At 34.9% G+C, this 15,231-nt stretch overlaps 1 protein-coding gene across 2 annotated transcripts; it reads right to left on the bottom strand.

Annotated features, from left to right (window-relative positions):
- On the bottom strand, window positions 1-9,713 carry LOC126703696 (uncharacterized). Of its 2 annotated transcripts, XM_050402750.1 has the most exons (11): window positions 9,217-9,288; window positions 8,085-8,140; window positions 7,623-7,999; window positions 6,366-6,565; window positions 4,607-4,777; window positions 3,872-4,186; window positions 2,967-3,125; window positions 2,740-2,889; window positions 2,400-2,606; window positions 2,275-2,316; window positions 1-2,082 (listed from the first exon to the last, which is right to left on the bottom strand). In XM_050402750.1, the coding sequence occupies exons 3-11, from the start codon at window positions 7,896-7,898 to the stop codon at window positions 855-857; spliced, it is 2,748 nt and encodes a 915-aa protein (XP_050258707.1). In that variant the 5' UTR covers window positions 7,899-7,999; window positions 8,085-8,140; window positions 9,217-9,288; the 3' UTR covers window positions 1-854. The 2 variants fall into 2 exon arrangements, with proteins under 2 accessions (XP_050258707.1, XP_050258706.1); XM_050402749.1 differs by having other exon boundaries at window positions 7,623-8,140; window positions 9,217-9,713.
- Window positions 9,714-15,231: the final 5,518 nt, after the last annotated feature.

Here is a 15,231-nt window from a genome sequence, read left to right as displayed (position 1 = left end):
TTTGCACCACAAAATACAAGAAATTCTTTCAAAATTTTCAATATCTCAACCAGGCAACCGAGACAAAAATAAAGGCAGATACAAAAAATACACCAATAATAAATGGTGAATGTTGCTCTATGAATGTAACACGGCAAAATTGCTCCCTTAACAAGAATATGCACCTCTTACTATACTAACTCAACTGGACAAGCATTTAGGACTCAATATGATATGCTGATTTAGTCCCAACACCGGAATCCCAATTTCCTCTCTCGCTTATACAAAACTAAATTTACAACTATATATGACCTCAAAACCCCAGGGGGAGGAGACACCAGTGTATGGGGCTTATCACATCCTCATGAATATGCTTCCTAGTTATTCACCTTACAAGAAGAGATATGATGTCGCCTTTCACAAAATCTATCTACTAGGATTCTCACCAGCTATGACGATGATTGGTATATCATTTGAATGATTTAACATCATACTTGCAAGATGACAAAAAGGCATTCTCGGAGGAGTTATAATCTTGAAGTTGATCAATCCTTTTTGGCTACCACTTCTGTTAGCCTGAAGCCGACTGTTCAACTTATTTCACAAAAAGCAAGCAAGACTCATCATTAGCCTTAGCCATGAGGGTTTAGTATATCCTCATGAAAAGCAAGCCAGACTCGTAAGGACGTTCCAGATTGATGTTCAAAGATTCTCCGAACCGGTTCATGTAGAGCAACAGTCAGTGATTTGACTGTATCCAGCTGACCAGACTCATCATTAGTCATGAAGGTAAGCATATCCTCAGAATGACCAAACAGCAGGCAGCAAGGTGACAAATGTACAGGAGATTCATCATTACGGCATGTCTGAGATTCCTAACCTTGCATGTTGGATGGATTTCCATCATTATGTCTATTTACTCTAGAAATCAATTTGGATCCTTTCTTCTTTTTCAATTTATTTCGCAGAAGGCAAGCTAGAGTAATATCACCATCCTCTTCACAATCACCTTCTGGACTGAAGCTCACTGGGTCATGAGCAGCATGCTGCCCTTGGACAAGATCTCTTCTATCAGGTCCATTGTCACTATCTATTATGGTTGGCATATCCACCAAATGACTAGACTGCAGCTTGCAAGGTAACAACTCATCAGGATTTCCACCCAGACAGCATGCCTGAGATTCCTTATCTTGCGTGGTAGATAAATTTTGATTTCCATACTTAAGTTTATCTGAGACATTGGAAAGTGACTCGACACCCTTTTTTGGACTAGATGAAGAGCAGGCCTGGCTGGTATTTTTGGCCACTTCAAGCCTTCTCTTCTTTGGTTTATTATGAAGAAAGCAAGCAAGAGTAACGTCATCTCCATTGGTTGCCCCTAAAATCTGCTTAGAAGAAATGTTTCTATGTTTTGAGACTTCCAACGTATCTTGTTGGAACAGAACAGATACATCCTGGCATTTCTCCAATGGCTCATTTCTTATTTTCCTTCTTTTTTGTTGCTTTACAGCCCCTTTTCCCATATCCAAAATGCTGCTTTCCACACCTTCACCATCAGTTTTCCCGAACTCCCCACTTTCGGGATGTGATGAGAAACTGTGGCTATCCTCAGCCAATTCCATACACTTTTTCCTTTTTGATTGCAGTTTAGTCGGTCTCTCCTTCCCTGCCCGCACATGCTCATTCATTGAATCAACCACTTCACAATTGGTTACAGGTAACAATGTTGAATCCAGACAAGATACATGATCAAGTGTAAGTTCATCATTAGTAATTCCTGACAACATTGACTTTGCAGAAGACAACATAGCATTCTGGTTTCCCCCCAAATCTGTAGTGCATTTGATCCTCCTAGAACAATGCTTGGATGTCTTCTTGTTTGATGTAGAATTATTATCAATAGCAGCCTCTACACATTCACCATTAGTTGTCCCTGATTCCAAACTTTCAGGCAGTAACACAATACTCTGGTTGTCTGCAACTGGTTTGATGCATTTCTTTCTCTTTGAACATGGTTTGGGATGCTTTTTCTTCTCTATAGTACCAGAACAAACTTGAGATTGTTGTTCACACTTCTTGAATCTGATCTTCCTTGGAACATTGCTGCATTCATAGGGGGAAAAAATCTCATTGAGTAAAGCAGAGTCAACCTTTATAGATAGTACGAAACAATATTAAAGGGGCATAGCTTATCCACCATTGTAATTCAAAGAAAAGAAAAATATTAAGAAATCCTAGAAAGCTTCTATGACAACTGTAAATGGAGCATCAAACTAGACAAGTAGACAAACTTACCATGAAGCTGCATTCTTCTTCTCCTTGGATGTTGCCTTACCTCTGTGCATTGAGGGAGCACCAAGTCAGAAACAGTACAGAATGCAATAAAAAAAAAAATGGAGACAAGTGTCTGAACATTATACCTTAATCTTCCCTTCTGTTTACTGCAAGAATTTTCGTTTTCTGGTTCTGATATTGAACCAATCATTGGTAATGGATGAAAATCACTAGGACCAAGGGCAGGACGTTCCACCTCCCGATCTACAAAGTTGGATATGAGAGCAGCTTTCTGTATTCTTCTAGCTTCTTTAAGCATGGGCACTTCATGTGGAAGTAACACCTTCCATCTCCTGGTTTTAAAGAAAGAAGATGCAATTGAAGAAGGTTAAAAAAAACTATATATAGTCGCTAAAAAATAGATGTAAAACATTTTGACATAATGAGATCTAGCTGTCCATCCCATAAAATCCAAAAACTTCATACCTTCGGCACTGATTATCTGTACGTGGAGGCACACATGCAGCAACTTTAGCCCAGCAATATCCATGTTCTGCTATTGCTGCTTTCAACTTGGAATCCTCTTCTTCAGTCCATTCACTCCAACTTAGCGAAGGATCTAAACTATTGACCCATCTGTCATAAGAATCAAAAGAATTAGCAATTTTCTCAAACCACAGCATCTAGATTGAATTAAAATTATTCCATAGTACCTTTCTCTACATTGCACTTGAGTTCGACCAGGCACAAATTGAGCTATCTTATTCCAATTTTTTGGCCCAAAAAGCATCACAGCAACTTTCAGGCGTTTGTCTTCATCTTCAATCCACCTCCCCACTCTTTCCCTGGCAGGATGAAGAGATTTTTTCCATCTGCATGTCATAAAATGTGATGATGAAATTAATTAATTTCCAGTGAGCAGACACAACCAAGTCCTAAAAATGTCATCTTCAGAATACAACATTATCCAAAGCATATAATCAATGGTTGCAAGAAGGAAACCAGAAAAATGTGTCAAAGAGAAAAATCTGGAAATAAACGATTGATTAAAGCAAAGCCAGATTTTTTTCCTTTTTCTTTTTTTGGTTGTATATATGTTTTTAGAACTTAAAAATGGCATATGGCAACATCAGCAAAATTCTTTGCAAAAAGAAATCAGATATTTAGTAACCTTGAACTCAGGTCAAATAATGGCAAGATATATAATTCATTTGACTACATGGAAAAAGATGACCATAAGTACTATATCAATCACATAAATATGCCACGGTATTGTATTTTTGGGATAATGACTTGATAGACAAAAGGGAATAGAAAATATATGCACCTTGCTTAGGTTAGAAAAGGCCCAATATTGGTAAAATGAAGAGACTCCAGATACAGAAATAATTATATAAGATGAGGTGGCTTATTACAAGGCACAAGTTGAAAGAGGATGGTCAACATGCCATCAAAAGAAAGAGTGCAGCAACAGAGCACAACCAGTCCTCAAAAGATTTAAAAGAAAATGACCAAAAGCAAAAAAATGATGTGGAATGATAGGGCTCAAAGAAATGCGAACAAAGCCAGTTTTGAAATAAACACAAACTCAAATAATCTTTTAAGATAGCAAACTAACCTATTAGAACATTGGGTACCAGCCCGTCCTTCCAAAGTAGATGCTACAGACTGCCAATCGCTCTCACCAAAGACCTCTACAGCCGCACAAAGTTGAGCATCCTCATCCTTAGTCCACGCCCCTTTTAGTATGGAAGCATTCAAACTCCTTTGATAACGTGCCAAGCACTGAAATGGGGTCCTGTTTGTCCCCAGCGATACTGCAATATCAAACCAGTTAATGATCCCCTTCTCTTGGACAAGTAACAAAAGATTTTTATCTTCCATAGTCGTCCATGGATTGTGGTTGATCAAGGGATCTTCATAGTTCAACCACCTAAAGGAATTAACAAACGTACATATTTAGCCATTAGAAAATAAACAAAGCAATCAATTTTTAAATAGTGACTGTGGTTCCAAAGACACAAGGAAATGAGAGCGTCACAGACGTCTGTGATGACAGCCATCACAGACGCATTTAGCAAGACTGTTTTGAGTAAAGCACACATCATGTATGGATCCCACCTATATGATCTATGATGACCTCGCACTTTTATTCAAGCCCAAGTATGCTATATGTGTCTGTGATGGTGATTATCATAGACATCTGCAAAGTTCGCTTCATTGGACACATATGCTTCATAGGAAATCAATAAACATGAAAACAATAGTCAAGAACTGCACAACTCGAAACAGAAAATTTGAAGACAAAGAAGTTTTATATAACATAAGATCTAACCATTAAGAAAACACATACCTTACTTCACATTCAGCACCGGAGCGACCTACAACATACATCGAAGCCAATTGCTCCCAATTCACCTTGGGTAGAAACTCTCTGAGATTTTCTGGCGTAACTTCAAGATCTTTGATTGATACGAGAATCTTGTCGAAATCATTTGAATCTCCACAAGATCCATCTAAATCACTATCAAAAAGACATTTGTCAGGGAAGCATGCCTATGAAACAATGTTACCAAATAAGAAAGTCGAATGTCCACAAACAATGTTACCCAAATAAGGGCAATATTCTCAATATACGTAGAAATGTCTATGAAAACAAGAAGGAAGAAGATCCAGTAACACAAACTTGGTACCCTACTAGTATTATGCCTTTTTCTTTATTTTTTAGTTTATTTTTTCTCCTTCTGAGCACCATATACATGGATTTGGAATCTGTGTATGAAATCATCTAATAGTGATATAACTAGGTCCTTTAATTCTACATTGTCTCAACTATACATGGGGACTAATTTGCAAAGTCTGAGGCCTGAAAAAGACAGAATTTACATGGTCTCAAAATCTAAGATCATAATGACAGAAGGCTTTTTCCTCAAGCTTATGCTTTTGGTGATGCCTGGTAAAAAAAAATTACATTATAGTTTTTTATAAGGGGTCATTCTGAATGTTTCATTAATTAGTCATATTCTGAATGTTACTCTCTAAACAATTACTTTCATAACATAACTTATGCTGTAGCAATAGGCTGGTTGGAAAAGAGTATCATCGAGGAAGCCCAAAACTCATTTTATGTGCCCTATTCAATTATAGAAGTCTTTTTGGTCCAATTAAGTGTCCATGGTAGTCAGTATTTATTCAGTAGGTATTTTTAATTAGGGTTTTAATATAGGGCCATGGTGTATTTAATAATATGGGCTGAAGTTTATTTTTCTTTATATGTTTTCTGCAGCATTACATAAGAGTTGTAAATTGCAATTATCACGTTGGAGAGCATGGTAGATTATTGAAAATTGACAACTTAGAGCGTTGTTCAACCCCCTTGGTACATCTCTCTTGTTTCTAGTTTCCTATTTCTTTCTCATTCAGTCAATGAGTTCTGGCTCATGGCACCTCCTCCTCCTCCCATGAGTGTGAGCGGAGGATGAGATTGTGGGTTCCAAACCCTCCAAGGGCATGTGTACCTTATCAATAAAAAAAATTTCTCATTCATCTTCTACTTGCCTCATTAATCTTTTCTCTTCTCTCTTTACTTTTCTCTGATTGATCTAAAGATTATGACTTAAAAAAAAAAAAAAGGGTCTAAAGATTAAATGAAATCGGACGTGAACATATCTTAGTCTATTAAATCTCAAACCTAATTCTCAATACTTTCTGCGTTTAAACTCCAATCAACCCATAATTTCTATATCAAACCAAAACCCAATTTCCAATTAATTAAAGCTGAAAGTCAGCCACTGTCAGACATCAGTTACTGAAGCACAAGAATGTTCTGCTAGTCATGTATTCTTTATCAAATGTAAAAAAATGGACTTCAGGCATGTTCTGCTAATCATTTATCCTTTATCAAATAATCCAGACCACATGGTTCAGTATAAGAGAATGGAGCTTTATAGCATAAAGTTCAACATCAGATGCAAGTAGCTAAGAACTTGAGTTATCAAACACAGCATGATTTTTTAGGGCACAACAACAACAGCAACAACCAAGCTTCTGTCCAAAATTTAAGGGCACAACACTAACACACACACACACACACACAAAACCCCTGTTTATACCTGAATTGATCCACAGAAATTTGAAGCACCATTTCTTGAAATTGTTGCCTTATTCCCTTTCCAAGATTTTCCCTTTCTGCCTTTGACCATTTTTTCTGATCTAATGAAAGTGGGAAGGTAGTCAATGCCATTCTATAATTAGTAACATGAGAATTCTCTGCTGGACCATAATACATGGCATGAACCCGCTTATCATTAACCTACAGAAACAAGAAAGAGATGTCAACATGAGAAAAACAGACAAGTAAATTATATAAAGCAAGTTGAAAACTTCTGCAATTCTATATAAGAAAAGAAAAATAAGAAATTATGACTAGCAATCACAAAAAAAAAAAAAAAAAAAAAAAAAAAAAAAAAAAAAAAAAAAATCTTAACAGTTATTTGCTCTCTCTCCCTTCTCACCCAAATTTGGTTGAGCCTTTAGAACTAATCCTAAATGATTTAGTCCAGCCAGCCAGTTTTCATTTATTTCCTTTAATTTTTTTAAGTATTAAACTTTTATTGAGAAAGACGCAATACTTCATGAACACAAAGCATACACAAATTTTTTTTTTATCAGTAAGAAAATAACTTTATTGAAATAGAGAAGAAAAAAGAAAGGCCAAGGCCAAAGTACACAGGGAGTGTACTAGTGACACTCAAAAGAAAGAGAAAAGATAAGAATGCATCAAAAAACAATCAGCACAAAAAGGTAAAAGACAAACTGTCCAAGAAGGCCAGAAAGTCTAAACCTGAACCGAAATCAGAGCAATACACCTGCTGCAACTCAAACAGTGTACCCAAAATCTGAGATTTAATTTAAGTTGAATAGTCAAGCGTTCTTTCCCTTAAGGTGTACACAAAATACTCTTAAAGAATACAAACACCAATCATTACATACAAAGAGAGTAAATCAATGGAATTTAAAAGAGAACAGGTTCAATTGGTCCTCTTGCTTCTTTGTTTTTGGTTTTCTGTTTAAGGAGTGCAATCCAGTCTTAGATTACTAGGTACTAACTCTTTATTATGTGCATAGATCAGATTCTCAAAAACTGATTTCTTAACATACATGACTTTTTTTTTTTAGGTTCTTGGGGTGGGTAATGAATATTACACTTATTTAGAAAAAAAAAAAGGTCAAGTATTATCAGTATTTAAGCTGCAAATGGCAAAACATATATAGAACTGGTCTCAGTATTAAAAATAATAATAATAATAATAAATAAAAAATAAAAAAACATTTGAGAAAGCCAAATGAAAAGATAAATATCAACCAACCTTTGAATCCTTAGAAACCAAGGATTTTTTCACCGAAATAAGCTGGACACGAGGATCCTTTCTCTGTGATAATGCTCGCCCGGTTCTTTTTTTGCAAGAAGCCTGGAAATCTTTAAGGATTTTAACACGCTCCTTGAGCTTTTTGTTTTCCTCAATTCTTGCTTCTAAGTTAACCAACTGACTCCGAATGAACTTCTGGGAGGATCTATTCTTTTTAATGGCATCCATAAGCAACAGAGCAGACTTTGGGAAGGATGACTTCTTAAGTGGCAACATAGGTGACTTAGAAGCACCCAGTTGATGGTTCTCAACAAAACTAGATGGCTGGATTCCCAAATTTTCACTGAGTGGACGCGTGTTACAAAAATCTTCAGAATCTGTAAATCCTTCACTAGAATTAGTTCTATGAACAATCAAATTATTGCTAGTTTCCTTCTCCAAGGATAGACTAGAGGCATCAACCTGCTGCTGAGGTTTACTTAGTGAACCCCCAAACCCAATTCCTTGTTTCAAAGTATCTGCAAATATAACCACACGCACCAGCTCTTTTAGACAGGACCAAAACACGAAGACATAAATTTACAGAAAAAAAAAAAAAAAAAAGTGTTACAATGAATCTCAATCAGTGCTAACACAACAATAAAGCATAATGGTCAGTGGCGGAACTAAGAAGGGACTAGGGAGCACATGCTCCCCGCCCATCCCCGGATAAATTTTTTTTTTTAATACTATTTTTTTTTTTTTTTTGATAGCTACAATGGGGGAGGGGGGAAATTGAACCAGGATGTCTTTGTTGAAAACTCTAGAAGGTACCAATTGAGCTACAAAGCTCTTGGATTTTTTAATTCTATATATTAATAGGTAATATTTGAGTCTTGAGAGTTTTGTTCAAAAAATTCATACCTGGCCCCTTAAAATTGAAATTTGACCTCAAAAACTCATAAATTAAAGTGGCCACTTAGTCCATATTAGTCGCGAGTGGTGCCATTCAAATTCACAAACAAAAATTGGATGTGAGGGAACGACTTATGTATTATAACTATGTGCTTGGTATGACACTTTTGTTGTTTGCTTATTTGTGATCAAAATTAAAAGTTTAGGACCTCAATATTTGGATAGCGTCGTGCTGTCTAACTCCACATAAAGAATTGTTCAGGCTTCGTCATCATCAAGGTGACTTTACAATTGAGCATCCTTATCAATTAAATAATTTCTATGTTGTAATAAATTCTTAATCAAAAGCATTAAATCATTTGAACACATACTGAAGATATTTGTTTGTTAATAAACAAATTTTTATCCACAAGAATTCACAAATCATGAAAAACTAAGTTTGAAGATGGAACTTCACCATTATGAGCGTAATGTAGTTCAACGTCTAGATTTCACTAAATTATTCAACCTATCAATTTGTTTATTATAGAAATGTTGTAACCAACATTTTCAGTTATACTTACTCTTCCAAATTCTACTACTACAACTATGGAACCAACATTTTCAACCACAAATCTTATCAACAACCAAACAAAAAGGTTTCGCAGCAAATTAGAAAATGATAATCCAACAAAACAACGAGATTATTAGGAGCAGTTACCGGAATCGTAGGCCGCAAATCGCTGCTGAATAGCGCGGAGAGTTTCGAAATCGTCCTCGTCGTCGTCGGAAGCTATCGGCGGGAGAGAACGGAGAGGCTTTAAGGAGAGAGTGTCGGAGTTGGAGTTGGAGAATCGGTTCTGAATGTTTCGGACCAATTCGAGGTCATCATCGGAGTCGTCGTCGCCGGCGGCGGCGGAAAACAGAGACGGAGAGGGATTGTTATTGTTGTTGTTGTTGATGAGGTCGTTAGGGTTTTCTCCGGTGATCATGCAGGCTCGCCTTAGGGCTTCGATGTCATCGTCCAAAACGTCGTCGTCGTCGTCATCGTCATCGTCTGTGAACTCTGCTTTTTCTTGATCGGTGCGAGGAGTCATTGCTGTGTTAGGGTTTAGAGTGAGAGAAAGCGGTTGGGTTTTAGAGAATTACAAATACAAATTTACAAATACAGATAGAAGCTTGCTTCGATAGTTTATTATATATTACCCTTTGTTTTTCACTGGGGGAGACAAAAAGAAGCAGGAACGGTTTTATTTTGCTAATTGAACAAGAATTTTACTATAATAATATATCATTTTTAGAAATAGTTTTATTAGGTATTGAAAAAATTTTGACAATTTTTTTGATTTTCAATAAAAATTTTCTAGAAAGGGATTTGTAAATGTATGTCCTAAATGTATACATTAACCGGACTCATTGAACAAACACTTCTGCTTTTGTTTTCAACTTGGGCAGTGCACAAGTCTTAAGATGTCGTTGGGCTTGGTTTGGGCTTAGTTTTGTGTAATATTGTTTCATCGGAAATACTTTTTTTTCCCTTAAATTTTGGTATCATTCTCATTTTGGTCCCTACTTTTTCATTTTACCATTTTTAAGTCTCCAAAATAAAGAATGTAATCTATTTTGGTTTTTACCATTATCTCACTAACGAAAAATAACCTATATGGAAAATGGAGTACACAGTTGGCACACAGAACGCCTACATGGCCATTAAAATAATAATAAAATTTGTTATTTGGCATTTAAATAATGCCATGTCAGCATTTTAAATATTAAAAAAAGCCACAAAATTCTAAACTTATGATTTTAAAAAAATTAAAATAAAGTTTTCTTTTCCTTTAATTATTTTGTTGGAAGAACATGAATTCACCATAACATGATTATTCTCAAAAACAAAAAATAAAATTTTACTTTTTTAGTTTTAAAGATTAATTTTGTAGCAAATTTCTTCACTTTTCTTTAAAAAAATTGGCAACCAAACACAAAATCACATTGTCACGTCTTCCCTAAACTCTCTCTCACTTTCCCTAAATTTTACTTTCTCAGTTTACCGCAAACCTCAAGGATTATATCATGAGATTCACAATCCTTCCAAAGCATGTAAGAAAGGAATATGGTATTATCTCTCAAACTGCTCTCTCTCTCTCTCTGTGGAGATTTCAAATCATTAGGTTTCGCTAATCACTTATTGATGGGTTTCGAATTTGGGATTTGGGTTTGGTGGTTTCGGATTTAGGGTTAGTGGTGGGTTTTGTGTTTGGTTTCTCAGATTTTGTGTTGGTTTCTCATAAAGGTGAGAAAATATGGGTTTGAGTTGTGATTTTGTGTTGGTTTCAAAGAATAATAAAATCTTGTTGAATGTCTTTGTGTTTTGTAAATCTAAATGATTTTATGGGATTGGTTGCAAAGAAAATACAAGTTGTATAGGTTAAAATCCAGGTGGCCCAAAAGGATATTGGGTCTGGACCAAAGCCCGCAACAATTAATTTATAGAGATGTGTTCCTTGACCAACAGTTGAACTTTAAACAACAACTCATCACCAAGGATTGATATCAAAGTTTGATAATAACTGATAATAAGACAAAGTTTGCTTTGTTCTATCTTCCTTGGAACGGCTAAGGAGCCTTTACACTCAATGAAATACAATATCGAACTTTTGTTTACAGTGTTCTCTTTTTCTCTTGTCTATTTTCAGGATCTTATCATTGTACATGTGGGTTCCCCTCCTTTTGTTAGTCCCACTACTTCAATCCTGGCCCTCCACGTGGATGGTGGGTGGTCTCTCTCTTGGATATTTGTCACATCCTTCTCCTTTCCCCCTTTTGAGGCTATGTTGGGTAGGTAACAGGTTGTGAGACACTATTCAAGTGTCATTTGACCATTAATACAACACGCTTAGTTGGTGCAGTGCATTTAATGCGAATGTGATGGTAACTTCATCAGGAAGTTTCCCTTTAACTCTTATTTGCGTTGGTTACTGTTACCTCTCTTGGATCAACATTCTTGGTTTGGTTCACAAATCTTCCTAGCTTCCTCAAACTGTCCTTCTTTGAGTACCTTCCTCAGATCAATTGCTTCTTCGGTCAACTCCCTTTTTCGGTCTACCTAGGCCCACTTGAATTATATGGATTGGTGGTTGGGCCCTCTATGTTCCTCGGTTCTAGCCTAATGGGATCAAGTTTTCTGGCCTCCCACACAAATAAAGAAAAGAAAATCTTGATTTTTTAATTTTATGGGTAACCAAACATGTTAGTTGGGGAAGAAAATGAAGAACATGACTTGACTGACTTGGGAAATAAAATGAAGAATTGGGAAGAACATCAACAATCACGTTTTGAATCCTTCATGTTCTTCCAAATGAAGAACTGGGAAGAACATGACTTTACAATCACGTGTGTGCACTGGTGTAATAACAGTGGTGCTTGTAAAGTTTTCGAAAATCTCTTTGTTTAGTATTTTGTTCAACAACTTGCATGCATGGGCTCAAGCTTTCTGTTACATCCCAAATTTTACAATGGTCTGGATCATATTGCTGCCTTAAATATTGATGCAACTAGCCAATTCTACAAAAATATCAAATTCATAAGAGCTCACAGATTACGTAATTTCATAAGTTTATGATTTGTGTGTATTTGACATTAGATTATAAGTTAGCCTTTTTTTTTTTTCCTATTGTTTGTGAGTTCCATGTGGGTCCTGTAATAAATGACTTATTTATTTATTATTATTTTTTAGGTCCCACTATTATGTTTTTGTTCAAAAAGTCATTACAATTAAGTGAATTCTCAAAAAAAGAAAAAAAAAAATACAATTAAGTGCATGCAGATTCACACTATATATGGTTTTTCTCAAAATGTCAAGTACTTTTTGCTTATTACAACTTATGAGTCCCATTTTATTTTATTTCATTTTTTGTTGCTATAATACTTTTAGCAAACAATCAATTGGCTAATTTTATTTACCTTTTAGCTTTTATTTACAATATTTTCATTAAAAAGTTTTTAACAAAAAGCTAGATAAATTATTCCTAAACAGATACTTATATAGTCCATCCATATTAATGGAAATAAAATATCTATTCGAATTATGTCATTATCATGTCAAATAAGTAATGGTTTTTATCAATTATTACAATTTACAATCTTCAAACTCTAGATTAAATCTTTATCCATTCCATTATTAAGAAATATGTGTCTTCTAAAAAAAAAAAGATATATGTGAAATGATCTACTATGAAATACACATAAATAATAAAATAGTAAGCACCACAACACAAAAATTAACGTGGTTGGGTTAACTGCAAATCTAAATCCACAGGAAACACCAACAAAAAATCACTATTAAATAATAGGAATTACAATCACACAAACTCTCATAAGAAACTTTCAAATATAAACTAACCCTAATACACCTAAAGGGCCTCTCACACTAACTCACTAGGAAAAGCTAGCTTTTACATCTCTCATGAGACAAGGCTTTTGATGTAGGATACGAAAACGTCAAGAAGTAGAACACGTCCATTTCTAAAAAACAAGAAATAAAATACGTTTGTTTTTGAAAATAACCTCGAATCCACAAGGAAAAAGGGTTTTGGAATCCACAAGAGAAATAATAGACAAAATCTAAATTTTATTAATTAAATAATTGTTTTAAGAAATGTTTACAAACTTAGGGGCCTATTTAAGAGCTCCATAAAACTTGACAGATAAGAAAATATATTCTAAAATAACCCCTAATTAATACCTAACTGAAACAAGAACCAATTTTGACCTAAAAAGCATTAAAAGTACCTAAAACAACGAAATAAATGCCCTAAGCCAAAAATAACGAAAATTACATAAAAATACTAGTTATAACAAATTACAGAAATTAATTTGAATATTTTGTCTTACATCAGACCTCTCCACTTGAAACAAACTCGTCCTCGAGTTGATGGTTGAAATCTAAAACCTTCCATTCCAAGAGAACAAATACTTTGAATAATTCATCTTCTTTGTATTCTTACCAAACTTGAAAGTCACCAATTGGGCCACTTGAACTTCTTTTCCCTTGGTCTTCATGCAATTGAAAATATTCACCAAATAAGAGTCAGCGATCAAATCAAATCTTTCCACCCCAATAAAATCAATAAATTTTGTTTCGGTGTCTCCCACCAAAATAATAGGAGCTTGAACGTTGCAATCATCTAACTTGACTACATAGAGATCATGACAACTTCCTCTATAATTTCTTCTTTAATGGTCTCTACTATCCCGACCTCAAGATCTTTCTCTATAATAGGGTCTTCATTAATTTCCTCCACAATCTTTATTTTAGGTTCTTCTTCTATAATAAGATCTTCATGAACTTCCTCATAAACTTCTATATTTTCTTAAAGAAAAATGTGTTGTTTAGCACACAATGCTTCTCTTAACGGTGGAATTTATGGTTCTCTAAAATAATTCAAGTGTGAACTTCTTGGCCAAAAATAATCTTGTTTTGTATATGACAAAAGTTCATCAATATTCAAAGGATAAAATTTGATAGCAAGCATTTTTTTCATTCTTGGCTATGAACGAATTTTGTCTTTACCTTGTCGGATTCTATCAGTCTGTACTCGTTCCCACCAATGTAAGGCATACTCTCTAAGTTTATACAAAGCAAGTTTAACTTTTCTCTCATCACAAATATTTTCATAGTCAAATAAATCCTCTAGATCAAGTAACCAATCAAGAAAATCTATTTTATAAAAATAACCATTAAAACTTGCAATTCTCTTATAAGGCCTATATGAAATTTGCATACCAATAGGTTGCTCGTGAGTTATGTCTTTGCGACAGTTATCCCTATTGTTTCCATGATCCAACAATGGCATCCTAGCAAAGATATTTGTGAGTGCTAACTGTACGTCACATAATATACTTGCTAAGTTTTCTGTCACCCGAATTGCTACTGTCTCATACGTTAGCCACCAGACTAGGATAAGTCAAGGCTTTGATACCAACTGATGCGGAATGCAGAAGTGTCAAGAAGCAGAACACGTTTACTTCTAGACAACAAGAAACAAAACATGCTTGCTTCTGAAAATAATCTCAATTCGACGAGGGTTTCTTGAATTCACAAGAAAAAAGAGTTTCGAAATCCACCAGAGAAATAATTGGCAAAAGTTTGAATTTTATTGATTGAATAATTGTTTTAAAAAAATGTTTACAAACTTAGGGGCCTATTTAAGGGCTCCGTAAAACTTGACATGCAAGAAAATATATTTTAAAATAACCCTAATTAATACCTAACCATAACAAGAACCAAATTTGACCTAAAAAGCATTAAAAGCACCTAAAACAAGGAAATAAATACCCTAAACCTAAAATAACGAAAATTACATAAAAATACCAAGTATAACAAATTACAGAAATTAATTTGAAGATTCTGTCCTACGTCAGCTTTGCTCCTAACTCTCACACACACAACAACCTACACCACCACTATGGGATCCTCACTTCTTTAATCTTATTTCAATGTGAGACTGACTCTTGCACCTCCTTATTATTCGTTTAACCAATATGAGATTTCAAAACCAATAATGAATTTTCTAACCTTATCCTATCATTGGTTGAACTCAACATGATCTATGGAAAATAGGGATGAGCCAATAAGCCATTGAACATAACCCAACCATCTGATCCAAGCCAATCTGAAGCATTTTAGACAGTTGTGACCACTGCTTTAGTCAGCATTGAGTTTTCTAGCGTAAAA

The sequence above is a fragment of the Quercus robur genome, chromosome 10 (assembly GCF_932294415.1).
Source record: "Quercus robur chromosome 10, dhQueRobu3.1, whole genome shotgun sequence".
NCBI lineage: Eukaryota > Viridiplantae > Streptophyta > Magnoliopsida > Fagales > Fagaceae > Quercus > Quercus robur.
The sequence above is the reverse complement of the archived record's forward strand: the minus strand, read 5'-3'. Positions and strand labels throughout refer to the sequence as shown.